Source organism: Tyto alba, unplaced genomic scaffold, assembly GCF_018691265.1.
Source record: "Tyto alba isolate M040663 unplaced genomic scaffold, T.alba_DEE_v4.0 Super-Scaffold_29, whole genome shotgun sequence".
Taxonomy (NCBI): Eukaryota; Metazoa; Chordata; class Aves; order Strigiformes; family Tytonidae; genus Tyto; species Tyto alba.
In genome coordinates this window covers 2,050,831-2,064,062 of record NW_024881303.1, presented here as the reverse complement: position 1 = coordinate 2,064,062, position 13,232 = coordinate 2,050,831, and the positions used below count along the sequence as shown (strand labels likewise).

General features: G+C 45.1%; 1 protein-coding gene across 1 annotated transcript in view; it reads left to right on the top strand.

Moving 5' to 3' along the window:
• The window catches only part of MDGA2 (MAM domain containing glycosylphosphatidylinositol anchor 2), a gene marked incomplete at its 5' end in the record, with an annotated part of 393,304 nt that overhangs the window by 256,879 nt on the left and 123,193 nt on the right, over window positions 1-13,232 (top strand). The window contains one exon of the mRNA XM_042799013.1: window positions 4,536-4,829. Within this exon, the coding sequence (XP_042654947.1) occupies window positions 4,536-4,829 (294 nt within the window). The remainder of the gene's footprint in view (window positions 1-4,535; window positions 4,830-13,232) is intronic.

The following is a 13,232-nucleotide window of genomic DNA, read 5'->3' as shown; positions in this document are numbered from 1 at the left end:
TCCTCCACAGCAGGGTCAGCTGCCTCATCCTGGGGCCTCCATACATCTTGGGTCATAGTAAGGGAAGAAAAACTTTGAATTATTATTTTATCCTCAATTCTATAACTCTTCCCCTCTCTGTGGCCATTGAATTGACCTGAGATTCTTTTGTGGCTTTTTCTAGCTTTATTGCTAATGAAAACAAGTCATACATGATCAGGTTGCCAATGCCTGTCAGTTGGTGTGTCAAAATCCCCAACACCCCCTGATATTTTTTGACCTTGTAGCTAATTTAAGCCAAATTTGACACCAGAATAGACGCATCAGAGATAATTAAGTACCTGCAAGCTTGTGAAAATAAATAGGTGGGTGTAAAAAGGGAAAACCCCACCAAAAGTCCTCCCTGAGCAAAGTTTCAGTGCTGTCCTTTCAGTGAGACAGTGGAGACTCAGCATCTGAGTTAAGGGGGACCCGTTGCCGTAATCGTTGTGGTGGGGACAGAGAAATACTTTGTGGGAGCTCACTGTCTCGGGCACTGTCAGTCAAATGTGATATGTGAAAGCTGCAGCCAGGCTTCTTATTTATGGCATTGCCCATGAAATTATTTGTTTTTATAGGTGGCCTTGTCCCTCCTCTCTCCTTCTCTGTTTCCAGTAACAGAAACGTTAATAAATACAGTAAGCCATAATAATATATTAGCTGGCTTACAATGTGACAGATACTGGTTGGGTTGCGAAATGCCACAGGAGAAGATGAGTCAGGGTATTTTAAGGTATCTTTCCATCTGGGGTACTGATACAACCTATGTTATCAGCATGCCTGCAGACCTCGTAGTCTGTGGTCCTTATCTTGGCAGCAGTACTGTTATCTCTACTTTTCAGAAAGAAAACTGAGTTAGAGAGAGGGTGAATTACTTGCTCACAGTTGCACGGGACCTTTTTGGCATGCATCTATTTTTAATTATTTTTTTTTTCCCCCACAAAATTGCCTATCCCATGCCATTCACTCTCCTTCCTCTCAAATGCCTCCAGAAGCTACATGTGACCATGAGAAGCAGAGTGTATTCTTTCCTGGTTTCTTCCTCATATGAGTCATAGTTTGCTTTGAGTGTACAAATTCCTGAATTTCCCCTGCCTCTTGGCCTGAGATGCTGTTTCTTGCAGCTGGCAGGCTCCCACAGCTGGAGCTCGGGGCTGGTGCCCTCCTGCACCCCCGTGATGCAGCTGCATGGGAAGCGAGTCTTCGCGAGTCCCCAGGTGCACTTGTACACCTCTGCCCCCCTTCTTCAGGTCCACCTCATGCACACGCTAAATTTATCTGTTTATTCCTCCTGTGACAAGCTTAGTGAAGGACTTTCTTAACCCAGAAGATTGTTGTGGATATCTGGGGAACAACTCCTCAGTTTATTTGTATCCCATCCCTGTTTCAAGTGCAGGGTTGGGTCAGCCTCCACACATGAAGCTGGATTTGCTGCCTCCTCTCTCATTTTTTGTCTCTTCCATCGTGTGTTGCCTTCACCGGCATTGTTTGCCCAAGACCACTCGCTGTTCTGATGGCAAGTCTTGCTCCTGGCTCAGGGCCGGAGATGAGAAGTTACAGCCCTTGCCCCAGCCAGGTAGTGGGTGATTTCTAAGGCTAAGACAGTGTGATTTTATAGTCCAGTCCTGTTGCTCTGATGATAGTCTGGAAAGGATGGAGTCTGGACCAGGCTGCCAGCACAACATGTCCAGAAATAGGTCTACATGGACAACAACCAAAGGGAAAACTCATCTTCTGGACCCATCTGGACCATGGGGTTGGAAACAGAACTGTTGATAGTGCTGTAGGCTGGTACATAGCAGCCTTTTCCCTTCGGATAGCAGGTATTTTGTTTGAGGGCTGCGACCCCATGGTCTCGGCCTCACGGTTCTCACAGTCAGAGAGGATCCCAGGTTGTGCTTGCCCAGGGTGGCTGGAGGGGCAGGGAGAGAGAGGAAAGCTTCGAGGGAGCCTGCAGCATCTGTACCAACTGGGAACTGCTTTGATCAAAGCACATTCACAGCAGGGAGCAGAGCCACTGTCCCGGAGGAAGGGACAAAGTAAATTTTTCTTTTACTGATCCAGACAGAGCTGTGTATTATTTGAAAGAAGCTGAGAAGCCACAGGCCAGGTGAGCTGGAAAGAATGTTCAGAATAAAGCTCCTTCCTGCAGGCAGGCAGTGCCCAGTGTGCTTTAAAACCTTTCTCTTTAAACTGCATTTTCCTTCCTGGAACAATACCTTTTTCCCAGTTTCGTCTGTGTTTTTGTAGAGCCTTGCTTTAGGAAGTGGCCGTCCGATATGCATTTGATGTGCTCGCTTTCAGGAGAGGAGGTGGAGGAGTCCCACCACAAGCACCTGGCTGAGGCAGGTTCAGCACTTCGCAGCAAAAACGGGGGTGTAGGAATGAGGGAGAGGGAAGGGCACGTGCTGGTGGAGAAATACAGTCAGACGAGCTCAGAGAACCACGGAGCAGCGCTCATCGGCTCCTTTTGTCTCGTCCCTCGCCACCTTCAGCACTCTTTTCTCTCTGTACTTTTTCTCCAAGCTCTGATAGAGCTCTGACAGGACTGCTGTCATGGCTTTGTACCACCCTGCCTTCGCTGGGGTGGACCATCTTGTGTCCTGCGGCCCTTCATCACCAGGGACTTTTGTGCATCTTCATGGGGTGGTTCGCTGGGATCCCTCCAAGTGATCCAGGTCTCCTAGGCACTGGCCTGTGCTCAGGACCTGCAATGGCACACAGAGGTGCAAGAGAAAAATAAGAATGTTTTATTAATGTTGGGAATGTTTTATTAAGCAGTCTTTCTCTTTTTTTTTTTTTTTTTTTGTTTTTTTTTCTTCTTTTTTTGAAGTATAAAATAATTTTTCCATTACTCTCCTGTGGAAAAATTTATTTCCACTTTTGCATGTCTCACCAGATTCAGAAGGAGCTATTAAAGTTTTCAAAACAGCTGAAAACAGCATTTTGGTACCTATGAAAGTCCCTGATTTAAACTCTGATTCCTAGCAGGCATTTCATGTCCACGTACACAGGGTAGATCCCAGGGGAAAGCTGGAACTGTTTTTCAGCAGTACAAGTCTGTTGTTTCTGTCTCTGGGGGCCTAAAAATAGCCTTTGATTATTTTTTCCTGTGGACAGGAGTTATGGTGCAGACTGTATTTTGTCAGTCCTGGCATTTTAGCAAAGTAGTTAAGGGCAGGGCAGCGTGGAGAGGCAAGGCTCCTAAGAGGGACTGTTCTAAAACAGAAAGCGTCTCTCTACATGATTCAGAACAGAAGACATATAAGGGCAGCTGAGTTTTCAGAAGGCGCAGAAGGAAAGAGAAGGCAGGCAGTGTTTAAATCAGGCTTTTCCATATCTTTTCCATATCCGCACGGCGGCCCGTGCCCTCCCCCTAATCAAGGATCTGCGGTGCCGAAGGGACCACGTGTGATCTGGAGATCAGAGGCGACTTCAGAGACAGAGCTTTCATTTCGGTTGGGCTAAGAGAGGAGTAAGAGATGGGCTATAAAGCCAATATAGGTATGGTGAGATGGGAACGGGAATTGGACGTGGCAAACCTGTTCTCGTCAGGCCAGCAGAGCTTGCAGCGCTTTGTAATTATCCACCGTTGTCACCTAAATGACGGTGGCAGGAGGGTTGCTCTGGTGGGACCGGTGGTGGGAGCTCACTGGGATGCCCGTCGCGCGGACACCGATGCCTTTGCCAGGGATGCCGCGGCATTTCTGTCCTGACCAGGCACCTTGCGCAGCCGCGTCCCTTCCGTGGCGAGCTCACTCTCCTCCTCGCTGCCAAGAAGCGGACGTTCAAAGCCCCGGCTCACCGTTTGGAGCGGCGCTGGGGGCAGTTAGAAAGTCTCACTCTTGCAAGTCTGCAGAGAGGAGGAAGGATGGGTCCTTGGGTATCACCAGTGGTGCCGGGTATTCCTGCTCCAAGGGTCCGTCTCACTCCTGCAGGAAACAGTTGTTCACATATTCCTTCCAGATTTGTTAATGCAGCTCTCTGTGAAAAAAAAAAAAAAAAAATACCGCTTCGATAAACCTGCTGTGATAGACGCCAACTGCCTTTCGGTTTCAGGGCTTGAATTCTGAGCTGATTTCCGAATTGGCATGACACTTCCTCATTGCACAGCCATTACGAGCTGGATAAAATCAGCAGCCAGTCTGTTATAAAACAGGGGTTTTAGTGCCAAAAAGGAAAGCCATAACTTGCACTGATAAAGTGCTAGCAGCGACCAGTGGTCCGAACGAGCCGATGTACACTGATATGGCGTACTGGCATGTCAGAGACGCACGGGGAGGCAAGTAAGTGTCATAGCTGGGGCTGTTAGATCTTGTTTTAACCACTTCAAGCAGCTGAGCACATTGTCTCATAAATACAGTTGCATTGCACAGTCTTCCATTATACGTAGTCACTGTGCATCGCTGTCTGCATATAAATTAATTCTTCATATATAATGGGACTGTACAAGCAAGAACGCCATCTGATGTCTCTGTAATACTGATTGTTGAACCGTCTCTTTTTCTCCTTTGAAGTCCCACCCAATCTGACTGTTCCTCAAGAAAAGTCACCCCTGGTCACCCGGGAAGGGGACACGATCGAGCTGCAGTGCCAGGTGACAGGGAAGCCCAAGCCCATCATTCTCTGGTCCCGAGCAGACAAGGAGGTGGCGATGCCGGACGGGGCGATGCAGACAGAGAGCTACGATGGGATCCTGAGGATAGTGAACGTGTCCAGGGAGATGACGGGAACCTACAGGTGCCAGACCAGCCAGTACAACGGGTTTAATGTGAAACCCAGAGAAGCTTTGGTACAGCTCATTGTACAGTGTAAGTAGACCCTTATTTTCCTTCCGTGTGGTTTTGATGAGATAAAGTTGACCGAGTTCTCCCCTGAAGCAAGAGTCTTGTGGTTGTTACATCTTTGATGCTGTGGTTTTTGTCTCTATAGTTCCCTGAATACATGATTTTAATGTAAATAAAGAAGTAAAATTGACATAGGAGTACCATTTATATCAAAAAATAGTGTGAGGCAATCATTCTTTTCCCAATGCTTAGCTTTAAATTCCTTGACACAGGAACAAGCACATGAGATAGGGGGACATATTTCTGTAAATGCAGATCTGATACTAATCTCATTTGTTGATACTGTGTAAAACAAGAAGAAAAAAAAGAGAGAAAGCTGTTCCATCTTAGCTGATCTGCATGCAGATCTGCATAGTCTGCTCTGACTCTGAATGTGAACCATCAGCATCAGGGACTGGAAGGAAAACATAAGAGGAAATCAATTATTTTGGAAATGCTCAGGGTTTATTACTGGAAAATGAAAAGTCTGGTTTGATATGGTTTATGGGATAAGATGAGCCATTCTCCATGCTGTATATCTGGTAAAGATGTTCACTAAATGACTTTCGTGTGTATGCTATATTGTTGGTACTTATTTTCACTTTTTTATAAAGTGACTTGTGCAGCCCTCATTTATTCCACTTTCAGATGCCCAGATATTATGTCAGACTTGCTTTTTAACAGCGTTCTGTGCTCATCACAACTGACCTCTTTTGGGGCCTCCAGGGATGAGATGCTTCAATATACATAGTTATTACTAATAATCAACTGATTTGTTTTTTCCAAGGTCTGTTGTATAACAAATTATTTATGCATTTGATTACATGTTGTGATATCTGCAGCGCTTTCATCAGAGCTATTTACTGGTGGGCCGGCACAGCTTTTTATCAAAGCATGCTTCTGTCCCAGCCAGCAGTCACATGGATTAGTGTCACCAAGAGCCTCCTGAGAGTCAAGCCTGCAGGCAAGCTGGGGCCTTCTCGCTCGAGCTTCTGGTTGTGGGTTCACCTGCATTAGGGCTGGTTTCATCCCACCTCCAGCGATGTATCTACGGCGGGAGCAGATGTGTCTTTGGCTCCGTCTCTAGAGATTGCAGAAAATGGCTTGGGTCTTAGGCCATCCTCTGGAGAGGTCTGTCTTCCCCTATAGAGCATAAAAGGATCACAGGGGATTTGTCTCCTACTGATGGGAGTTTTAAAGCACGTGGATTGTTGTAGGGAGGACTGGCTCCAGTACGAACAGGCTGGACCAGCCTGCACGAGCTCCCTTAATTCAGAGCTGTGAGCACTGGGGAGCCCTGGCTGACACAAGAATTTTAATTGCTGACACAAGAAATTTCATAACGACTTACGTCATCATTACTAGGATCGTGGTTATTCTGATAATGGCTTTTGTGGTTATCACGACTAGGGCTACTCCTGATGACATACAGCTTTTCTTTCAGATCTCCTACAACAAGCCATTGTCATTATAGGTGTTTAATTTTAGCTGCACAGAAAAGGTGATCTAAAGAAGGTAAACATCATGAAAAGGTAGAAGCTGAAAGACGTGGAAGGGCAGAACGTAGGATATGTGGACATGGACCCAGGTCTGTCCTGTAAATGGACATGCCACCAGGGCACAGGTCATTGTCAGGGCTGACAGAGCTGGGGGTACCATGTCCTGGGCCCTCACAGCATGACCAGTGCGAGAGAACAAGGGTGGATGCTGGGGAAAATGCAGAGAGCAGCAGCACAAAACCATTGCAGGGATTTTCAGTTGCTGCAGTTTATCAGGTGTACGCACGGAGGCTGGATGTGGTACATCTTGGCTACCACAACTGTGCTGGGTCATGTCTTTGCTATCCATTGCAAGCACAGAAAACACAAGAAAAGTTTGCTCGGTACGGTTGTAAATTAAGGAAAGCCAGGGTTGTGAAAACCTGCTGTGATATTCGCCAGCCCGTTGCTCTTGGGACACTGGGTTGGGACAGCTTTTGGGAGGGTGGCACCAACATGGCTTATAGCAATGGTTGACTAAGACTAATTCAATAGAGATGGGTGAGAAAGGTGATAATGTGCAATGTTTTCGGATAGCTTGGACTGAATGTTGGCCCATGTGGTGTTGCAGGCCTGATGATCTTGAATGACAGAGAGGAAACATGAAAATAAACTCGGTAAGAGCTGATTCCCAGAGTCACGTGTGAATCTGCAAACAAGAACTGCTACACAAACAGTGGACCAATGGTCTTCATGAAAAAGGAAGAGGGGAAGTGGCTTCTTTCCCTTTTTCTGTCACCAATTTGCTATGCGTATTAGAAAAGATTTTGTCTTCTGGCCACTTGGATCCTCCATCTTAGCCATTTAGTTTATATTCTCTTTTTGTCAGAGCACATCATCTTTTCCATCTGTCTGTGCAGAGCCCAACCGGGTTATTACAGCATCCTGTTTGGGGTCGATTGCGATGATGTGTGCATGATGGAGAGGTGGATGATGAAGGCTTCTTCAGGTCATTCAGTTCACGTACAAATACGTGTGGGGAAGGTGGTCCTGACAAAGCAAAGCATTCACTGGGAAGGCTCTGGAGGTAAATCCACTCCAGCAGTTACAAGCAGCAAACTCACAAAGTAATGGCCAGGGCAAGCTGGTCGTCCTGTCCACAGTGCCAAGACTTTCTCATTTCTCATCTCAATCCTGGGGAGCATTATGAGCCCAGAAGGAGCTCTGTTTCATGTGTTTTCAGCTAATAAAAGTAATTTTTAGCTTTGCTTTGTTTTCTTTTTTTTTAATCCTCAGAAGCTCAATTCACTGGGGGATACTGGAAGAACAAATATTCAGAAGTACTCTTGACATAGCTCTGTATAACCGCTGTGATGTGTCCCCCATTTTCCCCTGGAGGACTTTATTTCAAGACTTTCTCAGTCATTGAAACTCCTCTGTATATCCAGTGAGCTCTGCATCATTTCTCCTGGTCCCCATTTCAAAGCTTTTAAGTAGATGCTGTTGTTTTCTTCTGCAGGGAGATAATTGTGAGTTTCATGTTAGAGGAAGGGACAGTTGAGTTTGGGTCTTGCGGAATGTTGCCCAGGATGTGGATGAAAACTTCCCAGCAGCTGCAGTTCTTCAGGGCCTGAGCCAGTCCCCGGTGGACCCAGTGGGTTGATTCCCACTGACTTCCAAAGGCTGGTGGATGCATTGCTTGGATTGCTATTATTTCACAATATTTTACTGGTGGACAAATAACTCTGGTTCTATGCAATTTTAGTGCTGTTAGATGCAGCAGTTCACATATTCAGAAAGAGATGAGAGACATAACTTGAAAATGTTACAATAAGCAGGAGTATAACAGGTATTTACTGGAGATTTTTCTTTAATCTGTTCTTGTTTAGATTTCTACTTACTTTATTCAAATCCTAGCAAATGACAATTTGGAGATGAATGGACAAAGCAGATACTATGTAATGCTTTGATTATTTTTTCTGTGGGAGGGAAGTACGTGTGTTCACATTGACTTCAGCATCATTTCTGTAAGTAGCATAGCATTTATTCAATTGTCGGAAGAATCAGTTCTTTTCAGTAATTTTGTAATATTTATTTTAGATGCTTCTATCATTTGTAAACAGGGAAAGGTATTTAATGAAACACTTTTATTTATATAATAACTCATTTGTTTCTCTTCGTATATGGTGCGTGGGTATGTAAGCAGATAAGTCCGTGGGCATTGGTAGCTGGGTACATTCCCATTCTCTGGGCTGTCAGAAGAATTTCTGCTTCTGCGAGTAGGACTTTCTGTCTCACCAAAGTGGTGTATTACTCTGTTGTGCTCCACAGGGCAAATCTTTCAGTGGAACTTCTGCTCTAGGTTATATGTGTTGGTTCAAACTAAAGAAAAATTAAAGATGAATTCAAAGATAAAGGCATTCTTTTAATGTCACCCACTTTCAGTTCATCTGACCAGTTTTAACACAGTTTTTCTTTTCCTCTGCCATGCCTTTAACGCCATGCTTGGTGATGCCAGGATCCCAGACTGTGGGTTCTCGAGAACAATGGCTGTTTCTGTGCTTTGTCACAGTTTGTCCTCAAGTTGTAGTTTAAGATTTTTGATTTTTCATGTTTACCATCAAATTCTAAAAATTCTAATAGGAAAATGCATGGTGGGAAAACAAAAGTAAAGGAAGACTCATCTCTTCTAGCCCAGTTCTGTTGGAGAAGATGTGGTCAGTGTGCTTTTTGGTACACTTTGAGTCATGTGAGATCCTTGTCACGTCCTGAAGTTGATTGCTCAGCAGTAAAAAACAGCAAAGAACATACTTGGTTTGAGGGCTAATAAGTAGACTTTAGAGAGGAATTTAACTGAAAATTTTAACCATGTGAATGTTTTGTACCCGTGCTTGCTATGTGTCTATGGAGAGCGAAGCATCCATAGAAAGGAGCAGAGCCTGCCCTAAGGAAACTGTCTGGAATGGTTTTTCTTTGTCCTGGTTCCATATCTGTAAAATAGAGATAACAGTTCCTACCCGAGAGGTTTTGGAGATGCGATTCTGAGGATGCCGTAGTAATGAAAGACGTGCAATATCCGATTTGATCAATAAACCTTGTATCCTTTGCTTATTGCTATTATTATCCTGTGGTGGTTTCTCTTAGGTGGGTTGGCACTCATCACAAGCTATGGGCTTTACTGACTTTGATCTTTATTGTTTGGCAGATTTTGTGAGCACTGCTAGCTTTTCTCTGAGATTAGTTAGGATCATGGAAGTACGGCGCCAGCAGCAAGAAGAGCTAAACACCTTCGGTGGGATTTGGTCGCTCTTGTTCCTGTAGAGTCCACCTCCCGTGGGAGGTCAGAGAAGACCTCTGGGGGAAGAACAAAAGACCACTCTGTAAAGTGCTTGAGTTCATTTCTCGCTCTTCTTTGCCTGTCCCCGCAGAATAAAAGAAGGCTGAAGGTAGTCATGATGCTATGGACAGAGACGAGGGAGGTCTGTCACTGTAGATAAGTCATCAGCAGAGCCTGGTCTGTGAAATCCTGCCGGCGCAGGTTCCCCAGGAGCCGTGCAAGCAGAGACAACATTTGGAGAGCAGAGGTTTTCCTAGAACCTGTGGATGTTGTCGTGGTGTCTCTGCCCCGGCAAGGAGCAGGCAGCACCAAATCGCCTGATTTGCCGTGCAGCCGGCTCCTCCGCACCCACCTTTGCAGGGTCTTTCTGCCTGTTTCTTACCCGTGACTAGGCTCTTTTGGATGTGCTGTCATGTATAGTATGGTCAACCTATGAGCCCTTCAGAGAATGACGTTTCTCCTTCTGCATCTTCCATCCACATTTTGGAGAGCATTTTCCATGGGGAAGGTCATTTGCTGGGTTCAGGAGGATCCCTTCAGGAGGTTCAAATGACACGAGCAGTTTACTGGGAGGGCTGGACTAATGGTGTGAAACCGGCCTCGCAAAGCAGCAGTTCAGTGTTTAACTAGTTCATCTCCCCAGCGTGGTTTGCTCTGTGCCTGTGTGTGGGAAAGGGATGCTGCGTGGGGCAGAGGCGGCACATATGTGACTATTCAGTGCTGGCTCACGGTGACTTAAAAGTGCTTGTGCAACAGCACTGCTGATATTGCTGGTTTGGTGCTGCAAGACACACTGCTCGTTTCCCCCAAAGATGAAAGATGCTGGTCCAGAGGAAGCCCCATCTCCTGCTGGAGCTTGTGGCTGCCCTTGGGGGACCCATCAGAAGCCCCATCGGCCGTCAACCTTCCTGCTGCGAGCCCGGGAAGTTCTCTAGGACGTGGCTTTCTTGCTGTGAGTTGAGAGGGTGGCATCTGGAAAGGAAGGGCTCTTCCAGACATGTGCTTCTGAAGGAGGCTTGTCCCAGTTCAGTTCCAGAAGGGCACGGACAAGTGGAAAGTAGAATTGCCTGCGGTAACAGTGCTCAGAGCCCCGCACCTGCTCCCAGCACCAACCATTTTCTTGTGTGCACATTTGGATAAATAAAAGTTAAAATAAATAAATAAATGCCTGCTGTTGGCAGACAGGATGCAATCTAGTAATAATTTAAATGCACCACTTTTACTGCTGGAAGAGAATGCTTGGGAAATAAAAATGCCATCAGGTACAATATAATCAAATGTTTACATCGTGTACCTTATCAAGTAATGATAGCAGGAAGGACAGAATCATTTTTCACAGTGGACACTGCTGCATGTTGGGCTTACATTTTATGCTCTAGTTTTACTTTGGTGCTACATAAAATATTGTTTATAATATAAACTGTTTTCCAAATGCATCGGTCTCCAAGTACTTGTAAAGCCTCTTAAAACATCAAGGATATTTGATGGTAACCTGGTTGGCAGAGCAGTTGGCCACGTTGTAATGCTCTGAATTTTCCTTTCGGTTTGAGTTCCAGTTTATGTATGTCATTCCTACTCGGTAATAAATTCTAAACAACTAATGAAATCACGCTGAAGGGGAACATTCTTCAGGGATTATATTTGAAATGGAACAGAGCTAATTAGTAAGAAATATGAGGCTGAATTATGATCTCAGGTGCATCATTGCAAATCGGCAGTGTATCAGTGGGGCATAAATTAGTAGTTCGGGTTTTACATCGGCAGGAGGGTTCAGAACTGGGTCCGCTTTGCTTTGATTGTAGATGTTATTTGCAGCTGAGGATGGGAAAAAATAATCTTTTATGCTTTAGCCAGGCAATTTGGCAGCCCAGAAAATTGCCATATCTATTCTGTGACTGTCTAAATATGTGCCTGATGAAATATTTATATGTAAATACTATATATTATATTAATAATGAAATAAGTTTGTTACAAAAGAAAGAAATGAAGTGTTCTCCATCCAAAATAGAACTAGAATTAATGAGCTTAAAACTCATGGAGGTTTAGTAAAGTAATTATGAGAAACTTTTTAACAGGTAGGGTGGCTAATCCCTGCAGTAATTTGCCAGGAGATTTACAGACTCTGAGTCCGTGGATGGGGCTTTTTTTTTTTGAGGCTGGGTGAACAAAGCCCCACAGGGAGTGGGGGATGGTGTCACAGATGAAATATTTGACACGGTTATGATTTAGCAGCAATTCAAGATTTATTAACGTGGATCAAAAGGTTGAACTTTAGTAGCACTTAATGATTGACCAGTTCAGAGATTAACAAAGTGTTTTGGTAGAATATAATTAAAACAGTAACTTAACAACAGATTCAAGAATTACAAGATTCACACTAACTTTCTACAAGGTACCCTAAGTCAAAGGATATATATGTACATATGTATAAAGACAAAGCATACACACTCACAGACAAGACAGAAATATTTGGATCCAGTGAAATATGTACACACCCTGACTTGTGAGGGCAAATATACATATTCAGGCACTTAGATAGGCAGAGAGTTGGATGGAAGATGCTAGTCTATAGTTAAAATTTCCCTTTTCTTAAGTTCAGAGCAAATATACTGCATTGTCATTCCTCAACACGTGATAATTGAGGCTCGGGAGGTCTGACTTCACCCTGGCCCTTTGCTGGCTTTGTGGGCAGACAGTCTTTAAACCTCAAGGAGTCGGTACCTGGGAGGTATCCCCGCTCAAGGTTGATGCTGGTCACAGCCCACGGCCGTCCAGGAGAGCTCAGAGGGTCTCGCTTAGGGTCGCTATTTATAGCGTCTGAGATAATTGACTTTCATGAGGTGCTTTTCCATTTCCGCCCAACTCGGGTGACAAAATGCTCTGGTACTTCCCCCCAGTTGTGCACAGGCCCAGAACTTGCTAGATCTGGGAGTTCTGGGGTCACCCCTTTTGGGACATGACCCGAGTACGGATGTACTGGGCTGTCAGGAGGTAATTGATGGTCATTCCCGTTCCCAGGTGGGAGGGGAGGTAGGAACCAGGCGTGCTAAGGAGGTGCCTTAATGCTCTTGTCCACTGCCTTTCCCAGTCCATCTTGGGTTGGTATGTGGCCCGGGAGGGGTGGAAATTGCACCAAACACCGAGCAGCTCCAGAGGCAGCGGAGAGTTGCACCACCACAGACGGTGAACGGGGAACGGATACCAGGATCACTGCTCTGGTTTGGAGATCTTCCCAGTGAGTCTCAGCTCCAGAGAAACACGCCCTGTGGTTCCCGGGGCCGTGAAAACAGCTCATTACTTAGGGAGATTTTTGCACTCCCAAGTTCTTCATTCGTATTGCTGGGCAGAGCCAGGCAAGTTAATGGTATTGTTTTGTGAGCGGGGACCAGGAGTGCACGTAAAACTCCCAGAGAGTGAAACCTTCTAGATTTTCAAATCTGCATATAAAATTTTAACTATGAAAATGTATTAAAAAGGGGGTAGTCAGGGAATCTCTGTAGGTGAGAAGAGTAATTGAATGGGGAAAATGTTTTTATTTTTAAATAATCATTGAAATCTGTTTTTAAGGCGGTT